Genomic DNA, 18,030 nt, shown 5'->3' with positions numbered 1-18,030 from the left:
TCATTTAAGGGATGAGGAGAATTTTTTTCTCTCAGAGGGGTCAAGTGTCTTTCGAACTCTCTTCCACAAAAGGCAGTGGAAGCAGGGTCTTTGAATATTTTTAAGGCAGGGCTAGATAAGTTCTTGATTAACAAGGGGGCAAAAGGTTATCGGGGTAGGCAAGAGGTTACAATCAGATCAGCCATGAATGGCAGAACAGGCTTGAAGTGGCCTACTCCTGCTCCTAGTTTACATGTAATTTACTCAGCCTATCATTCAAGAAAACAATCTAGTGAATCTCTGCTGTACTGTCTACAAAGCAAGTTATATCTTTCCTTAGGTAAGGAGACCAAAACTGCACACGGTATTCACGGTGTGCTCTGGCCAAAGCCCTGTTCAATTGTAGCAAGACTTCCTTATTCTTGTACTCCAATCCCCTTACAGTAAAAGCCAATATGCCATTTGCCTTAAATGAAAACAAAGTGCTGGAAAACCTCAGCATGCCTGGCAGCATCTGTGGAGAGAGAAACAGAGTTAACATTGAGTCCACTATGACTCTTCTTCAGAGCTGAAGCTCAGTTCTAAAAAAGAGTCATATTGGACTCAAAATGTTAATTGTTTCTCTCTCCACAGATGCTGCCAGACATGCTGAGGTTGTCCAGCACTTTGTTTTTATTTCCAAATTCCAGCATCTGCAGCATTTTGCTTTTTAGTGCAATTTGCCTTCCTAATTGCTTGCTGCACCTGCATGCTAACTTTCTGTGTTCCTTGTCAGAGTATACCCAACTCCCTCTGAATGTTAACATCTAAATGCTTCATGAATATTTAAAAATATTCTGCTCTTCTACTGTAACTACCAAAGTGAATAACCTTATTCCACCTGCTACTCACTCACTTAACCCACCTATACCTCTTTGCAGACTCTTATGTTGGGATTTTCTGGCCCCGACCACCACTGAGATCTTCCAGTCCCACCGAAACAACGGACTTTTGGGTGACTTGCCACATTCCCCGTGGCTGATCCCATCATGGGGGGGGGGGCAGAAAATCCTGGCCTTTGTGTCCTCCTCACATCTTGCATTCTCACCATTCAGCAAAATTTGGTACATTACTCCTGCTTTTTTTAAATTTAATTGCTAGTATAGATTGTAAATGGCAGAGGCCCAACACTGATCCTTGAGGCACTCCACAAGTTACAACATGTCAACTTGAAAATGCCGTTTATTTATAGTAATTTGGTAGTACAAAACTTCAGTATTGCTGGGAAAGAGACACATCTAAGTTTTTCGTCTTGAACTCATCAGGGCACTCGCAAGAATACCAATATAAGGGGAGAAAACAAATTATACAGTATGTGAAGAGAGTGCTGATTGGTTGGAAAGTGGCATTGCAATGGAGAATGCACCACTGATGGTGACTAACAGTTAACTGCCTAGCATTGTTTGAAATTTAAACCAGGCAGCTTGGTCCTATTTGGTCAAGGCACTGCCCCGAGGAATGAGTCTTAGGGCAATGCCTACACCAGCACTTAGAAGAGCTCAAGGCAATTCAGAAGAGTCGGCATAGTTTTGTGACAGGAAAATCATGTTTAACCAATTTACAGGAGTTTTTTGAAGGAGTAACATGCGCAGTGCATAAAGGGGAGCCTGTAGACATATTGTACTTGGGTTTCCAGAAGGCATTTGATAAGATGCCACATCAAAGATTATTACGGAAAATAAAAGCGCATAGTGTAGTGGGTAACATATTAACATGGATAGCAGATTGGCTGGCTGGCAGAAAGCAGGGAGTATGCATAAATGGGTCGTCTTCAGATTGGCAGAATGTGATGAGTGGCATCCCACATGGGTTTGTACCGGGGTCTCAACTTTTTATGATTTACGTCAATGATTTAGATGAGGGGAGTGAAGACATGGTAGCTAAATTTGCAGAAGACACAAAGGTAGGTAGGAAAGTATGTTGTGAGGAGGACATGAGGACGTTGCAGATGGATATAGATAGGTTGAGAGTGGGCAAAGATCTGGCAAACAGAGTTTAATGTGGGAAAATGTGAAATTGTTCACTTTGGCAGGAATAACAAAAAAGCAGAGTACTGTTTAAATGGAGAACGGCTGCATAATTCTGAGGTGCAGAGGGATCTAGGTGTTCTAGTACATGAGTCACAAAAAGTTAGTATGCAGGTACAGCAAGTAATTAAGAAGGCAAATGGAGTGCTATCCTTTATTACGACACAGATTGAACATAAAATTAAGGATGTTATGCTTCAGTTATACAGGGCATTGGTGAGACCACAACTCGAATACTGTGTGCAGCTTTGGTCTCCTTATTTAAGGAAGGATGTAAATGCATTGGAGGCAGTTCAAAGGAGGTTTACTAAATTGATACCTGGAATGAGTGTGTTGTCTTATGAGGAAAGGTTGGACAGACTGGGCTTGTTTCCACTGGAGTTTAGAAGAGTAAAGGGTGATTTAATTGAAGTATACAAGATCCTGAATGGCCTTGACAAGGTGGATATCGAAAGGGTGTTTCCTCTTGTGGGGAGTCCAGAACTAGAGGGCATTGTTTCAAAATTAGGGGTCGCCCTTTTAGGACAGAGATGAGGAGAAATTTTTTCTCTCAGAGGATTGTGCAACTTTGGAATTCTCTGCCTCAGAAGGTGGTGGAGGTGGGGTCGTTGAATATTTTTGAGGCAGAGGTAGATAGATTCCTGTTAGGTGAGGTAATCATAGGTTATTGGAGTTAGATGGGAATGTGGAAATTGAAACACAAGATCATCAGCCATGATCTTATTGAACAGTGGAGCAGCCTTGAGGGGCAGAATGGTCTACTCCTGTACCTATTTCTTATGTTATGCTCTTGTCTGTTAACCATTCCTCCATCCATGCTAATACGTTATCCCCAACTCCACTAGCCCTTATCCTGCATATTAATCTTTTGCATGGCGCCTTATCAAATGCCTTTTGGAAATCCAAGAATATTACATCTATTGGCCCCCCTTTGTCTACCCAACTTATTTACAACCTCAAAAAACTGTGATAAATTTGTCAGGCACTATTTCCCTTTTGTAAAACCATGTTGAATTTGCCTGATCATACTATGATTTTCTAGCTGCATTGTTAAGACTTCCTTAGTAATAGATTCCAGCATTTTCATGGCTACTATTTTGGGCTAACTGGTCTGTAGTTCCCTGTTTTCTCTCTCCCTCCTTTCTTGAATAGCAGAGTTACATTAGCTAACTTCTAATTTTCTGGTACCATTATAGAATCTAGGAAGTGTTGGAAAATCATAACCAGTGCATCCATTATCTCTGCTGCTACCTGTCTTTGAACCTTAGGATGTAGGCCATCAGGTCCTGGGGATTTGTCAGCTTTTATCCCCTTAAGTTTTTCTAATGCTTTTTCTCTGCTGATATTAATTACCTTAAGTTCTTCACTCTTATTAGTCCCTTGGTTACCCTCTATTTCTGTATGTAATTTGCCAGCGACTCCACAATTTTCTGAGCCATGAACCTTTCATAGTCCTGTCCTTTTGACATCCTTTACTATCAGGGCTACTTCTCCTCCTTTCTTATTCTGCCTGCCTTTTTGAAATAAAAACAGAATTACCTGGAAAAACTCAGCAGGTCTGGCAGCATCGGCGGAGAAGAATAAAGTTGACATTTCGAGTCCTCATGACCCTTCAACAGAACTGAGTAAAATTAGGAGAGGGGTGAAAAATAAGCTGGTTTAAGGTGGGGGGGTGGGGGGGGGTTAGAGAGAGAGAGAGAGAGAGAGAGAAGCAGAGGGGTTGGTGTTTGTAGGGACAAGCAAGCAGTGATAAGAGCAGATAATCAAAAGATGTCACAGACAAAAGAACAAAGAAGTGTTGAAGGTGGTGATATTATCTAAGAGAATGTGCTAATTAAGAATGGATGGCAGGACACACAAGGTACAGCTCTAGTGGGGGTGGGGTGAAATAAGACTAACAGAGCATAAAAGGTATAGATTTAAAAGTAATGGAAATAGGTGGGAAAAGAAAAATCTATATAAATTATTGGAAAAAAAACAAAAGGGAGGGGGAAGAAACAGAAAGGGGGTGGGGATGGAGGAGGGAGTTCAAGATCTAAAGTTGTTAATTCAATATTCAGTCCGGAAGGCTGTAAAGTGCCTAGTCGGAAGATGGTGTGCTGTTCCTCCAGTTTGCATTGAGCTTCACTGGAACAATGCAGCAAGCCAAGGACAGACATGTGGGCAAGAGAGCAGGGTGGAGTATTAAAATGGCAAGCGACAGGGAGGTTTGGGTCATTCTTGCGGACAGACCGCAGGTGTTCTGCAAAGCGGTCGCCCAGTTTGCGTTTGGTCTCTCCAATGTAGAGACCGCATTGGGAGCAATGAATGCAGTAGACTAAGTTGGGGGAAATGCAAGTGAAATGCTGCTTCACTTGAAAGAGTGTTTGGTGTTTTCCAGTGAAGCTCAACGCAAACTGGAGGAACAGCACCTCATCTTCCAACTAGGCACTTTACAGCCTTCCGGTCTGAATATTGAATTCAACAACTTTAGATCTTGAACTCCCTCCTCCATCCCCACCGCCTTTCCGTTTCTTCCCCCTCCCTTTTGTTTTTTCCAATAATTTATATAGATTTTTCTTTTCCCACCTATTTCCATTACTTTTAAATCTATACCTTTTATGCTCTGTTAGTCTTATTTCACCCCACCCCCACTAGAGCTGTACCTTGTGTGTCCTGCCATCCATTCTTAATTAGCACATTCTCTTAGATAATATCACCACCTTCAACACCTCTTTGTTCTTTTGTCCGTGACATCTTTTAATTATCTGCTCCTATCACTGCTTGCTTGTCCCTACAACCACCCCCCACCCCTTCTCTCCCCCCACCCCTTCTCTCCTCCCACCCCCCCTCACCTTAAACCAGCTTATATTTCACCCCTCTCCTAATTTTACTCAGTTCTGTTGAAGGGTCATGAGGACTCGAAACGTCAACTTTATTCTTCTCCGCCAGACCTGCTGAGTTTTTCCAGGTAATTGTGTTTTTGTTTTGGATTTCCAGCATCCACAGTTTTTTATTTTTATGCCTTTTTGAAATGTTGTGTACCCTGGGAAATTTATTTTCCAATCTTGGTCACCTTGAAACAATCACTGCTTGACAGTCAATGGCATTACCGTCGCTGAATCCCCCCTCTAGGGGCATTACCATTAACCAGAAACTGAATTGGATAGCCGTATAACCAACACAATTTGCTGCCCTGTCTTCTCTGGGCCCGCTTCTTGGCCAGCTGAGCTTTTTGTTTCTGCTCACCTCTTCCAATATCCTTCCAGTCAGCCTCCAGAGGTCACAGCCATCAGTGGTTGCTTCTCAGTTGTCAGTGACAACATCCACCATCTTCATATCTTGCCTCCAGGTGTTCTTGTAGCAGAGGGATGCCCAGGAGGCCGTGACCCAGTGGCCAGTTCACCATACAGAAGGTCTTTGGGTATAAGGCCATCTGATGAACGTGGCCGAACCTGAGCAGATATCTTTGGCTTAGAAATGAGTGTATACTCCAGGACCTCTTAGTTAGTGACCTTGTCCTGCCAAGAGATGCTGAAGATACATCTGAGACTGCAAAGGTGGAAACTGTTAAGTGTTTTCTTCTGCCAAACAAATGTTGTCCAGCTCTCATCACTGTAGAGCAGTGCACTGAGGACACAAGCTTAGTAGATTTGCAGTTTGGTGTTCTCAGTCAGGTTGCAGTTGTTCCACACTTTCTTACTCAGCTTGAACATAACAGCTGGCGCTTTTGCAATGCATGTGTTGATTTCAGCATCAAGTGCCAGATTACTGGTGATTGTGGAACCTAGATATGTGAAGCCATCAATGTCGAGAGGTAGTCGTATGGCAACATCCTGGGCCATGACACTGATCTTCCTGATGCCAATGCTCAAACCAAACTCTTTACTAGCATGAGAGAGTCTATCCATTTGCCAAAGGTGTTCCTCGATACAGAACACTAGTGTGGCATTGTCAGCTTGGAGCAACTCTCTGATGAGGACCTGGCGCACCTTTGTCTTGGATCCCATGTAAGCAAGGCTGAACAGTCCTGGTATGTAATTGTCATTGAACATTTTGTACTGTGAAACAAGCAGTATGGAAAAGTAATATACTACAGTAGTTTCAATGTGATATTTACATTGTTCACATATATAATTAGGTGGAGTTATATTGAGTTCCAATTAAAGATTGCAACATTGCAAGATGTAATAGCAGCAATCCCACTAAACATCTGTCTGTACACAGTAATATTTTTTAAAAGACTAGCTTGGATTCTTTTGAGTACTTGAAACACACTACACTGACTGGCTGAATGACTAGCCACTTTTTTTCCTTGTGGGTATTGGTGACAATATGCTAAATAACCCTAGTGGCAACACAGAAAGTTCCTGCCTTAATGTTGCTTAATGTTTTCACTTGATCCTAATACTGAAGAACCCTCTCCTAAACTATTAAAGGCACTGAGGTGTTCTTTACTGTCAAGCAGTGTGAAGTGGCTATCAGCAATTTTCAAGTTACAAAGTGAAAAGTACATATGCAACTTACACTATTTAAGTGAGGGTAAACACCATTGAGGAACTGCTTTCTATTCAATCATTTTCTATTTGCTCAACATATCCGGCTGTGGATATATTCTCTGACCTACTGTGCTAACATATTAAATGTTTTGAAGTGCTGTATGTACTTAAAATCATTTCTCTTATTAATAAATGTTTCATCTAGTTTTATAAAAACCTATAAGACTTGGTGGTCTTATTACTAGCGAATTCAAGGTACGCATCTCGAAATTTACACAAATTGAAAATTAGTTGTGGCAGTTGTTTTGAGTTTCCCTCTGGGATTTGAACAGTTCAGCATTTACCATCAGCTGTGTCATAACACTCATTCTAAAGTAGTTTCACAAATGCAGAAGTGATGTTAGAGCTCAGGAGTCCGCTAGATTTTGACTCCACATTAGAATAACGTGGCACCCTTGAAGGGGATAGTCTCACACTGATCAGAGTTTGACACCACATGGGATTAAACTCCAGTGTAGTGTCAGATTGTGTTTACAAATGCTCTTTTCTAATTTAAACTTCAGGAGCAGAGTTCTATGTATATTCATGAGGAAGCATGCACAGTGCTCTCTGCTGGACCTTGTGTTTAAATTTCAGAAAGCCAGCATAAATAAAGCAGTATTTTGCTTTAAATAAATGAGGCATTGTTGGCTGCAAATCAATATTGCAGCTATCAGAGACAGGTGCCCTGAGACAGCTATCTGAGACAGGTGTCCAAGTTCTGTCCAAGGGTCATGAGGACTCGAAACGTCAACTCTTTTCTTCTCCGCCGATGCTGCCAGACCTGCTGAGTTTTTCCAGGTAATTCTGTTTTTGTCCTGAGACAGCTATCTGAGACAGGTGTCCTGAGACAGCTACCTGAGACAGGTGTCCTGAGACAGCTACCTGAGACAGGTGTCCTGAGACAGGTGTCCTGAGACAGCTCTGGTATGTAATTGTCATTGAACATTTTGTACTGCGAAACAAGCAGTATGGAAAAGTAATATGCTACAGTGGTTTCAATGTGAAATTTACATTGTTCACATATATAATTAGGTGAAGTCATATTGAGTTCCACTACACTGTAGCTTAATTCCATGTGGTATCAAACTCTGATCAGTGTGAGACTATCCCCTCCAAGGGTGCCACACTATTCTAATGTGGAGTCAACTTCTAGTGGACTCCTGAGCTCTAACGTCACTTCTGCATTTGTGAAACTACTTTAGAATGAGTGTTATGACACAACTGATGGTAAATGCTGAACTGTTCAAATCCTAGAGGGAAACTCGAAATGACTGCCACAACTAATTTTCAACTTGTATAAATTTCGAGATGCGTGCCTTGAATTCAATAGTAATAAGACCACCAAGTCTTATAGGTTATTAATAAGAGAAATGATTTTAAGTATATACATAGACCTACAAATTACTATGATAACTTCTTATTCCCCTAATCAATCTAACTCCCAGTTACACTTCTGTTAAGGCAACAGTAAGTCACACAGATTTTAAAAGACCCAGGCAAAGAAACGTGACACCCTGAACAAGTCGAATTCCAAGTGACTTTTCTTAACTTCAGTCCTTTAAGGACAACAGCTGGAGGCATAGATGCTGAAGGCCTTTCACACACTTGTAAGATCTTAAAAATGCCTTCCCTTACAAACGGTCTTCTCTTCTTCATACATATCTTCCTCTTTGAATGCAAATACCCATTGTTCCACTATGTTTTTGGACTTTATCTTCCTGACAATAAAACCTTCTCATAGCACTAAGTTTTACCAGTAACCTTTGGAAAAAATAAACAGTTTCTAAACTTCACCCAGCTAGGTGACACATTTCACCCTTCCTTTGAAAACAATCTAGACATAGACATAGGCATAGAAACTAGGAGCAGGAGTAAGCCATTTGGCCCTTCGAGCCTGCTCTGCCATTCATTATGATTATGGCTGATCATCCAACTCAATAGCCTGCTCCCGCTTTCTCCCCGTACCCTTTGATCCCTTTTGCCCCAAGAGCTATATCTAACTCCTTCTTGAAAGCATACAATGTTTTAGTCTCAACTACTTTCTGTGGTAATGAATTCCATTTGCATTATTTCAAAATGCAAATGTTCCCTTGACACCTATGTTTCTAAACTTCCCCGTATCTAATTAACATTTCAAACCTAACCTCTCTCTTCCTAGATCAAAACACCCAAATTAATTCAATTAATTTTTACACACACACACAGAGACACATCCCACTATTATTCTATTTTACAATAAATTCCAATAACATTATGAGAATTATTACCTCTTCTTGTCAATGAGTGAGGTGCAACAGGCAGGATAACTTAATTGGCAATACTACCCCAAATGATACAACCAAAGCTTTAATAACTTTGTCGCAGATAACCTAAGTTTTTATAACTGTGGCTCCGCAAAATATATTTACATTTACAATACCAAATTAGCAATGAATAGTTTTGAGCCTGGGGCTTTATTCAGTACATTTGGTTATTAGAGGAAAAGGAAGGGAAAGGGCTTGCACTTAGATATCTTCATTCAAACCCTCGTGGCATTTCAAAGCTCTTTATGGTCATTCTTTAAAGTGCAGTCACTGTTGTACATGTAAAATATACATTTTGGCTATACTTGCCCATAATTTCTCATTTTGATGTCTAATGGCATTTTAAGCTGGTGAACAATAATCTTCTGGACAGTTATTACACTTATAGATATAGGAAATTATAAAGCATCTTTCCCATTTACATTAATCAAAATGAAGATCTTCCACATTAGAATGTTTATCCATCCCCTGGCAGCGTAAAAAGAATGCTCAACTGTATACTATTGAGTATCCGCCATGTAACAATGTCTGAAACTAATCTGAATGATAATTGTATGTTGATACTACTTTATGGAATTAAGGACTGTAGGCAGTTTAAAGAAAGGTTTCCATTTATATGTTCCATTTATGTGTTCTTTTGTTCTATTGTTGTTGACATCTTTTGATGATCTGCTTCTATCACTGCTTGTTTGTCCCTACAACCACACCCCCCCTCCACCTCTTTCTCCCTCCGCCCCCCACACACACCTTAAACCAGCTCATATTTCAACTCTTTCTTGGACTCGAACTCAAGTTCTGTCGAAGAGTCATGAGGACTCGAAACGTCAACTCTTTTCTTCTCCGCCGATGCTGCCAGACCTGCTGAGTTTTTCCAAGTAATTCTGTTTTTGTTTTCCATTTATACAGTGCCTTTCACCACCTCAGGACTTCCAAAAGTAATCTATAACCAGTGAAGTACTTTTGAAGTGTAACGTAGGAACTGTGGCAGCCAATTTATGCACAGCAAGCTTTTACAAAGAACAATGTGATAATTGCCAGATAACATTTCATTTTTTAAAAAACTGAGGTTAGTTGAGGAATAAACATTGGCCAGGACATCAGGGATAATTCCCTAGCTCTTTTGCGAAATAGTACCATGGGATCTTTTACATTCACATTCGAAAGCAGATGCAGCCTCAGTTTAATGTCTCACCTGAGAAACACTTGTTCAGTAATGCACTAGATTATCAATGTAGATTTACGTGCTCAAGTCTTCGAGTGGGATTTGAACCAATAACCTTCTGACACAGAGAGCAGAGTGCTACCAACTGAGCCACGCTGACACCTCGCTTGATGAAATGTATATTTTGTAAATTGGATGTAGTGCAGGCAGCCAACCATTATTAAATAAATATGTTTTTGTTAAAAAGACAGAATTTTCTGTGCCAATATCAGAGACAAAGATAGGTATTATCTTATCATTCATCATTGATGTGGACAGGTTAAAATCAAAAATAGTGACAGAGGATTCATGTCAACTAAATAACAACTTGCAGCCACCCAACATTGTTAATAACCATCACTGGCGAGTGAAATGTTGCCTTTAGATTACAAATCTAAATATTGTCAGGTGCAGAAATAATCCAAATTTCAATAATTCTTCAACAAACTGTGTTTTTTATTATATGAAAGACCTAGACATGGGTGTACAAGGCACAATTTAAAAATTTGAATATGAACAAAGTATTATGAACTGAGAGGATAGTGATTGACTTCAAGAGGACACAGGCAGCTGGTGGAATGGGTGGGGACATGGCAGCTGAAATTTAATGCAGAGATGTGTGAACTGATACACTTTGATAGGAAGAATGAGAAGAGACAACATAAAATAAAGAGGATGCTGGAGCAGAGGGACTTGAGGGTATAAGTGCACAAATCATTTAAGATGATAGGGCAGGTTGAGAAAGCTGTTAATAGGCCTAAGGGATCCTGGGATTTATAAATAGAGACAAAGAATACAAAAGCAAGGAGATTATGTAATACCTTTATTAAACACTGGTGTGGCCTCATCAGGAATATTGTGTCTAATTCTAGCACCACAATTTAGCAAGGATGTGAAGGCATTAGAGAATGTGCAGAAAATATTCACAAGGATGGTTCCAGGGATGGAGGACTTCAGTTATGTGGATAGATTGGAGAAGCTGGGGCTGTTCTCATTTACAAACAGAGGTTGAGAGGAGACTTGATAGTGTTCAGAATCATGAGGGTTCTGGATAGAGTAGATAGGGGGAAGCTGTTCCCATGGCGCAAGGATTGAGAACCAGATGTTATGATGTGGCAGATGATGTGTGCCAGGCAGACCAAATCCACAAGGGAAACTTGGTCATGCTATCACAATAGTTTTTCAATTTGTATTCATTACGAGAAGTGTGCACTGAATTCAGAAGTAATAAATCCACCAAGACCTTTGGAGATTTTAAAAATTAAATTAAAATATTTATTAACAAAATAAAAAAGATTTTAAGCACATACATGAAACTACAATTACTTACTACTATAATACAGTACTAAAATTCCTAATTAACCTGATCCCAGTTACACTCCCTTTAAGGCAATGGTCCAAAATAGATTTTAGATTTAAAACAGAACCAGCAATTTAACACAATAACCACTTGACAGTGGAATTCCAAATGGCTTTTCCCCAACTTCAGTTATGTTAAGTATCAGACTTATGCACAAATGCTGGAGGCTTCATTAAGGCTATTTCACACACTCCTGCTAGATCTTACATGGTCTTCCGCCACATAGCCTTTCATTCTCCTTTATATATGTTTCTCTTTTTTTAATATGTAAATTATATTGTTTCATGTATCTTCCGCATAATGTAAAAACTTTCATGTTACCAATATTGCCAATAACCTTTGGGAAAAAAAATAAATACATTCCTTAGCATTGCTTATCTAGCTAGTTGTAAACAGACTAGTTGTAAACAGACTAGTTGTAAACAAATCCAAATCTCTTCACTTATCTAAAAATGCAAATTCCCTTCACACCTTACATGCTAAACCAGCATCCATGTTTACTCATTAGCATGTCAAGCACCTAGCTTCTTTTGATGATTTCAAACTTGCAGTCTACTTGACTCTCAATGTAATTAAATCACACATAGACCAATTATACTTAACCCCACAAGCCTACTTTACAATAAACCACAATAATGTAATGAAAAAAAGTTAGTTTCATGATACAGAAGACACTAACTTAAAGTGAACGGCAGGCAACATGGGGAAAAACTTTTTTATGCAGCATGTGGCCAGAATCTGGAATGTACTGCTTGAGAGTGTGGTGTAGGCAGATTTAATTGTGGATTACAAATAATAATTGAATAACCAGCCAAACAGAAAAAAATCTGCAGGGCTACAAGGAAAGGGTAAGGCTATGGGACTAGCTGAGTTGCTCATGCAGAGAGGAGGCATGGAAATGACAAGCTAAATGACCTCCTTATGTGCTGCAACTGTTCTATGATTCTATTGTAACTTGCATTAACATTGTCCCCAAATATTTTGCATCGTAATGACAAAGACTGTATTGAAAGTAATTTAAAAGGAAATTTTTAAAATGTATTCTTCACATCACAAGTGAGTACTTTTGAAAAAGCATATTTAGGGATGGGCAATAAAAATGCTGGCCTAGCCAGCAATGCCCATGTCTCATGAAAGAATTCTTAAAAATTTGGAACACATTTGAAAGTATTATAGATTAATACAACCCAAGTTTGAGGTTAACTCTAATCTAGTAGATCAGATACAGAAGGTTTTCAAAAAAACACCAGCAGCTAGACAAAGACCAGACCAAAGCGAGACATGAATCATCCAGGTATGCACACCAAATAGTGACTGAGGCTGCAAGGTAAGATGGATCACATTGTCCTGATCTGAGTCACAGGTGTTGGCTGAAGGAACTCAAGTGTAATAACGTTCTGAAATACAAATTAATTATGGTATTTCTGACCAAACACAACTTTTAATGGGAAAAAAATACTGTGGAAATGGTATAGCAGTTAAAAGTGAAACAACGTAAGATGCTGGAAATCTGAAACAGAAAGTACTGGAAATATATAGCAGGTCAGTCAACATCAGTGGAGAGAACAGAGTAGTGTTACGAATGTTGACCTACCTTCAGAACAGAAACATAACAGGCGAACTGGCATGTCAGAGCAATGAGAAAGGTGGGTGTGGGAAAAGTATATATAAAAGTATATATACATCTTCCTGTTTTTCTAATTATACTAATGTACGTACGGTTATAAAAAAATTGGACAGATAAACCAAGAGAAATTACGGACAGAATGATGCAAGAAATCATCTCAGTCAAATAATGGGCAGAAACATTATGACATTAAAGAAACAAGGATGTTTTAAATAGCTAATCAATCTGTACATCAATTAAGATATGCTGCAGAAGCAATACAACAATTTCCCTAAGTGTGTGCTTTGCTCAAGATGAATTATATCACATATGTAGCCCCAGAACTGCCTACACCAATGAAGGTCACATATCCAAAATGCTGATCATAATCATCATCTACTGGGAAACAAGCTTCCTTTCTAGCCCCACACTAAGTCAAATGCCAGAAATTGATCAATAGGCCTTTCAGCTAAAAAATACAACTTGTTCCAATAACAGAGCTCAATTAACCTTTTAACTTAACTTTTATGTAGTGATATCAAAGTTGTGAATAAAGAATCTTCAAATTCAGAAGCCACTGTGAAAAATATATCTTGTGGTTAGAAGGATATTTTTTTTTAAATAATTTTTTTCTTGGGATGTGGGCTACACTGGCATGGCAATATTTTTTGCTAATCTCTTGCTGCCCTGAGAGTATCAAGGGTCAACCACATTGTGGAATTGGGTGTTGTAAGCAATGCAGACTAAGTAGGGCAGGCAGGTTCCCTCCCCTGAAGAGCATTAGGGAACCAGTTGGGTTCTTACAACAAATTAAAAACAGGCAACATTCGTGGCTGAAGTAACTAGATGTAACGAATGCAGTCTGACAACTTGCCACAGAGGGGTGTAAGCTAGTTTAATAGCATAAACGTCAGGCTACCATATCAATGCACATTTAAAGCAGTAAGCAACTCTCCTACCACTTTACAGTAGCAATGGTTAGAGCAACAAATTTCATGTTTTAGTACTTACCATGAAAATTCTAATCTAAATTCATCCTAGTTTTGTGAATAATTACTTAAATGTAGTTGTATTTAAGGCTAAGGCCCTATCAATGTACTACATAATCCTTTAAACCATTTTTAAGACAGTCAGTCATGTCTAAAAAAGACTAGAGTTCCTAAATGAAATAGTTGTGCAAATTAAAGTGCCCACCCACTTTAATAGAATGTATTAAAACTTATAAATCAAGTGGTTTCATGAGTTTCAAAAATATTGTTCACACAAACTACACATGTACACATTTTCATTTGTTAAACAAGCGTAACTGAATCAGCTCACTTGTGGATGTTTGTATTGAAAGATAATACAATGAATTATTACAGGACAGTTGAAATAAAACTCAATTTTCCACATGGCCCATTCTGCATTTTTCAGCCTAAAATAAATGCTCAAAGTTCTATTTCAAACGAAAATCAAACGTTACAAACTAAATAATGCGGTTTTTAAAAAAAACTCGGCAGCATAATTGTTGATCTGATTTCAAAGCAATGCAGTACAGGCCCCCTCATGGAGAACATCTCACACCTCTTGGATTTGACACAACATGGAGGACCTTTAAACCACTACCCTAAAGTTCTCACGTATTCCTTGCACCACCATTCCTTGGACAGTTAATGGAGTCACACAAAAATTGTTTAAAATGTGTGTGGGGGGGGGTGTGTGTGTGTGTGTGTGTGTGTGTGTGTGTGTGTGTGTGTGTGTGTGTGTGTGTGTGTGTGTGTGTGTGTGTGTGTATGTGTGGGCATTCCAATCCCACCTACAGATCAAAAGATTCAAAAATATTAAAATGAACAAAGAATTTATATACAAGCTCACCCCTATTCCAAAGAGTCAATCTCAAACTAGACAGTGAAAAGAAAGATGTCAGACTTGAATTAATGCTCCAGTTCCTCCTCTCAGACTGGTAGGTTCAATACAAATGCAGCCTAAACGAAGGACTTCAATGATCCAAACTGTTAGGTATTTCTCATGAGTTCAATCCAGATAGTGTTCTTATTGGAGGAACAGCACCTCATCTTCCGACTAGGCACTTTACAGCCTTCCGGACTGAATATTGAGTTCAACAACTTTAGATCTTGAACGCCCTCCTCCATCCCCACCCCCTTTCCGTTTCTTCCCCCTCCCCTTTGTTTTTTTCCAATAATTTATATAGATTTTTCTTCTCCCACCTATTTCCATTATTTTTAAATGTATCCCACCCATCGTTTATTTCACCCCATCCCCACTAGAACTACCTTGCTTGTCCTGCTCTCCACTCTTAATTAGCACATTCTTTTAGATAATATCACCACCTTCAACACCTCTTTGTTCTTTTGTCTATCTCCTCCTATCACTGCTTGCTTGTCCCAACAACACCCCCCCCCCCTTAAGCCAGCTTATATTTCACCCCTTTCCTATTTCTACTTAGTTCTGTTGAAGGGTCATGAGGACTCGAAATGTCAACTTTGCTCTTCTCCGCCGATGCTGCCAGACCTGCTGAGTTTTTCCAGATATTTGTTTTTGGGGTTCTTATTGCCTTTTTGAAGCCTCAGTAATCTACTGTTCACCCACATTTTGGGAAGATGGTGGCGTACTGGTGATGTCACTGGCCTAGTAACCTAGAGGCTGAGGCTAATGCCTTGGGTATATGGGTTCAAATCCCACCATGGCAGCTGGTGGAATTTAAATTCAGTTAATAAATCTGGAATTGAAAGTTAGGGTCAGTAACAGTGACCATGACAATGATCATCGATTTTTGTAAAAACTCATCTTGTTTACTAATGTCCTTTTAGGGAAGGAAATCTGCCGTTCTTACCTGGTCTGGCCTACATGTGATGCCAGACCCACAGGAATGTAGTTGACACTTAACTGCTCTCTGAAATGACCTTGTCAGCCACTGTTCCAAGGCAATTAGGAATGGGCAACAAATGCTGACCTTGCTAGTAACGCCCACATGCCGTAAAAAACAAATAATTTAACATACTGCATCATTAACATACTCTTCCTCCTCCTTCATGTATCATGCCCTAAGAGGGCATTGACGACCATGAACTCCCAATGGATTGGTCCACGATTATGCTTGGCAAAGTACTGCAGTGGTTTGCTGCTGCTTTCTGCAGAATGGCTGTCCAGGAAACTCTCCTGCTCTTACCGCCTGCCTTCGGGTGTATTGAAAGTATTTGCAGGCTGATAATCAACCTGTTTGACCACATTATAAGCACATCTTCCGTGGCCATCAAGTTCAGAAGTGGGACTTGAGCTCAGAGCTTCTGGTCCAGAGGTAGAGATGCCACCCACTGTACCACAAGACTTCCCTCACTAACATACTATATCAGTTAAATCCCTTTCCCCCACTCATTTTGAAAACAAGTGATGTGGAGTAGCACACAATTTGAAGTCAGAATCAGTATCAAACAACACTGAATGATTGCTTCCCCATTTCAAGCTTTGGAACTTAAGACTATATCTCATCACACTAGTTTTGATGTGTACTGTGCTTTACAGTTCAGTTTATAAGCAAAATACAAGTCTTTAAAAGGACACAGTATTTTATAGAGGCTCCCCATAAAATCAATTCATCGGATCCTTACAATGACTTGCCAAAGCCTGTCCACCATCGACAAGGCACAAGGAGTGTAATAGAATACTCTCCACTTGCCTGGATGAGTGCAGCTCCAACAACACTCAAGGAGCTTGACACCGTCCAGGACAAAGCAGCCTGCTTGATTGGCACCCCCTCCACAACCTTCAACATTCACTCCCTCCACCACTGATGCACCATCAGTGTGTACCATCTACAAGATGCACTGCAGCAACTTGCCAAGCCACTTCGACAGCACCTTCCGAACCCACAACCTCTACTAACTGGAAGGACAAGAGCAGCAGGCAATAGGGAACACCACCACCGGGAAGCTCCCCTCCAAGACACGCACCATCCTGACTTGGAAATATGTCTTTCACTGTTGCTGAGTCAAAATCCTGGAACTCCCTCCCTAATAGGTTACGGGGAGAAGGCGGGAGAATGGGGTTGAGAAAGTTATCAGCCATGATTGAATGGCGGTGCAGACTCGAAGGGCCGAATTGCCTAACTTCAGCTCCTACGTCTTACGGTCTTATGGCACAGTTGGTGCACCTAAACCACATGGACTGCAGGAGTTCAAGAAGAGCAACTAGGGATGGGGCAGCAAATGCTGGCCTTACCAGCTGCACTCGCACCCCAATGAATGAATAAGAACAAACGTCAACACATATTACACACATTGTAGGTGTAAAATGTTTACACTTCTGACCAACCTGCCAGATTAAGCTGCCTTCACTCTGCTGGTAGACCTGAAGCACTTGTTTGTTTGTCTCTCTCTCTCTCTCTCTCTCTCTCTGCAGATGCATCATTTGATTTCTGGGCCTTTCTAGTTTGGAGAATAGGGCTGGCAATCGGAGCAAGGGAAGGCCTGGACAGTTTTTATATATATATATATATATATTTTTAAAAAAGCAATCGCTGCTATGAGCATCAAAAACTGCCCAAAGAAGTTTCACTCCAAACAACTCTCCAGCCCGTGGGCCCTGGAGTTCTCCCCACCCGGAAATGAGCAGCTTGAAAATTTGTCTCTGGGGCGCATGAAGCCGCCTTTTAAAGTGAACGGAGGGGAGGTGAAGGGTATTTCCCCTCAGGATCCGGACACTAACGGTGTCGGGTTTTGCTCTGCCTGGCCCCCTCCCCCCCGGCCCGGGACAGGGCGACAGGGCCTGGATCCTCAGGGTCCGTCCCCACCCCCCGTCACCTCACCTCACCTCACCTCACAGCCGACACTTTCCCTACCTTCTCCAGGGAGGCGTCCATCCTCCTTGTCTTCGCGCGTCGCCCTCGCGTGTTTTTTTTAATGGAAGAGGCGATCGGACGGCCCGGGGTCGCTCGCGCCTGCTGCACTCGCTAAACCGTTGTCACCCCCGGAGCCAGCCTCCCCGCTTCCGCCA

At 40.6% G+C, this 18,030-nt stretch overlaps 1 protein-coding gene across 4 annotated transcripts in view; it reads right to left on the bottom strand.

Moving 5' to 3' along the window:
- The window catches only part of pdxdc1 (pyridoxal-dependent decarboxylase domain containing 1), a 70,539-nt gene extending 52,509 nt beyond the window's left edge, over positions 1-18,030 (bottom strand). For all 4 annotated transcript variants that reach the window (XM_041206026.1, XM_041206029.1, XM_041206027.1 and 1 more), the window contains exon 1: positions 17,876-18,030. In XM_041206026.1, the coding sequence (XP_041061960.1) occupies positions 17,876-17,896 (21 nt within the window). In that variant the 5' untranslated portion in view covers positions 17,897-18,030. The remainder of the gene's footprint in view (positions 1-17,875) is intronic.

The sequence above is a fragment of the Carcharodon carcharias genome, chromosome 15, assembly GCF_017639515.1.
Source record: "Carcharodon carcharias isolate sCarCar2 chromosome 15, sCarCar2.pri, whole genome shotgun sequence".
Classification (NCBI taxonomy): Eukaryota; Metazoa; Chordata; class Chondrichthyes; order Lamniformes; family Lamnidae; genus Carcharodon; species Carcharodon carcharias.
The sequence above is the reverse complement of the archived record's forward strand: the minus strand, read 5'-3'. Positions and strand labels throughout refer to the sequence as shown.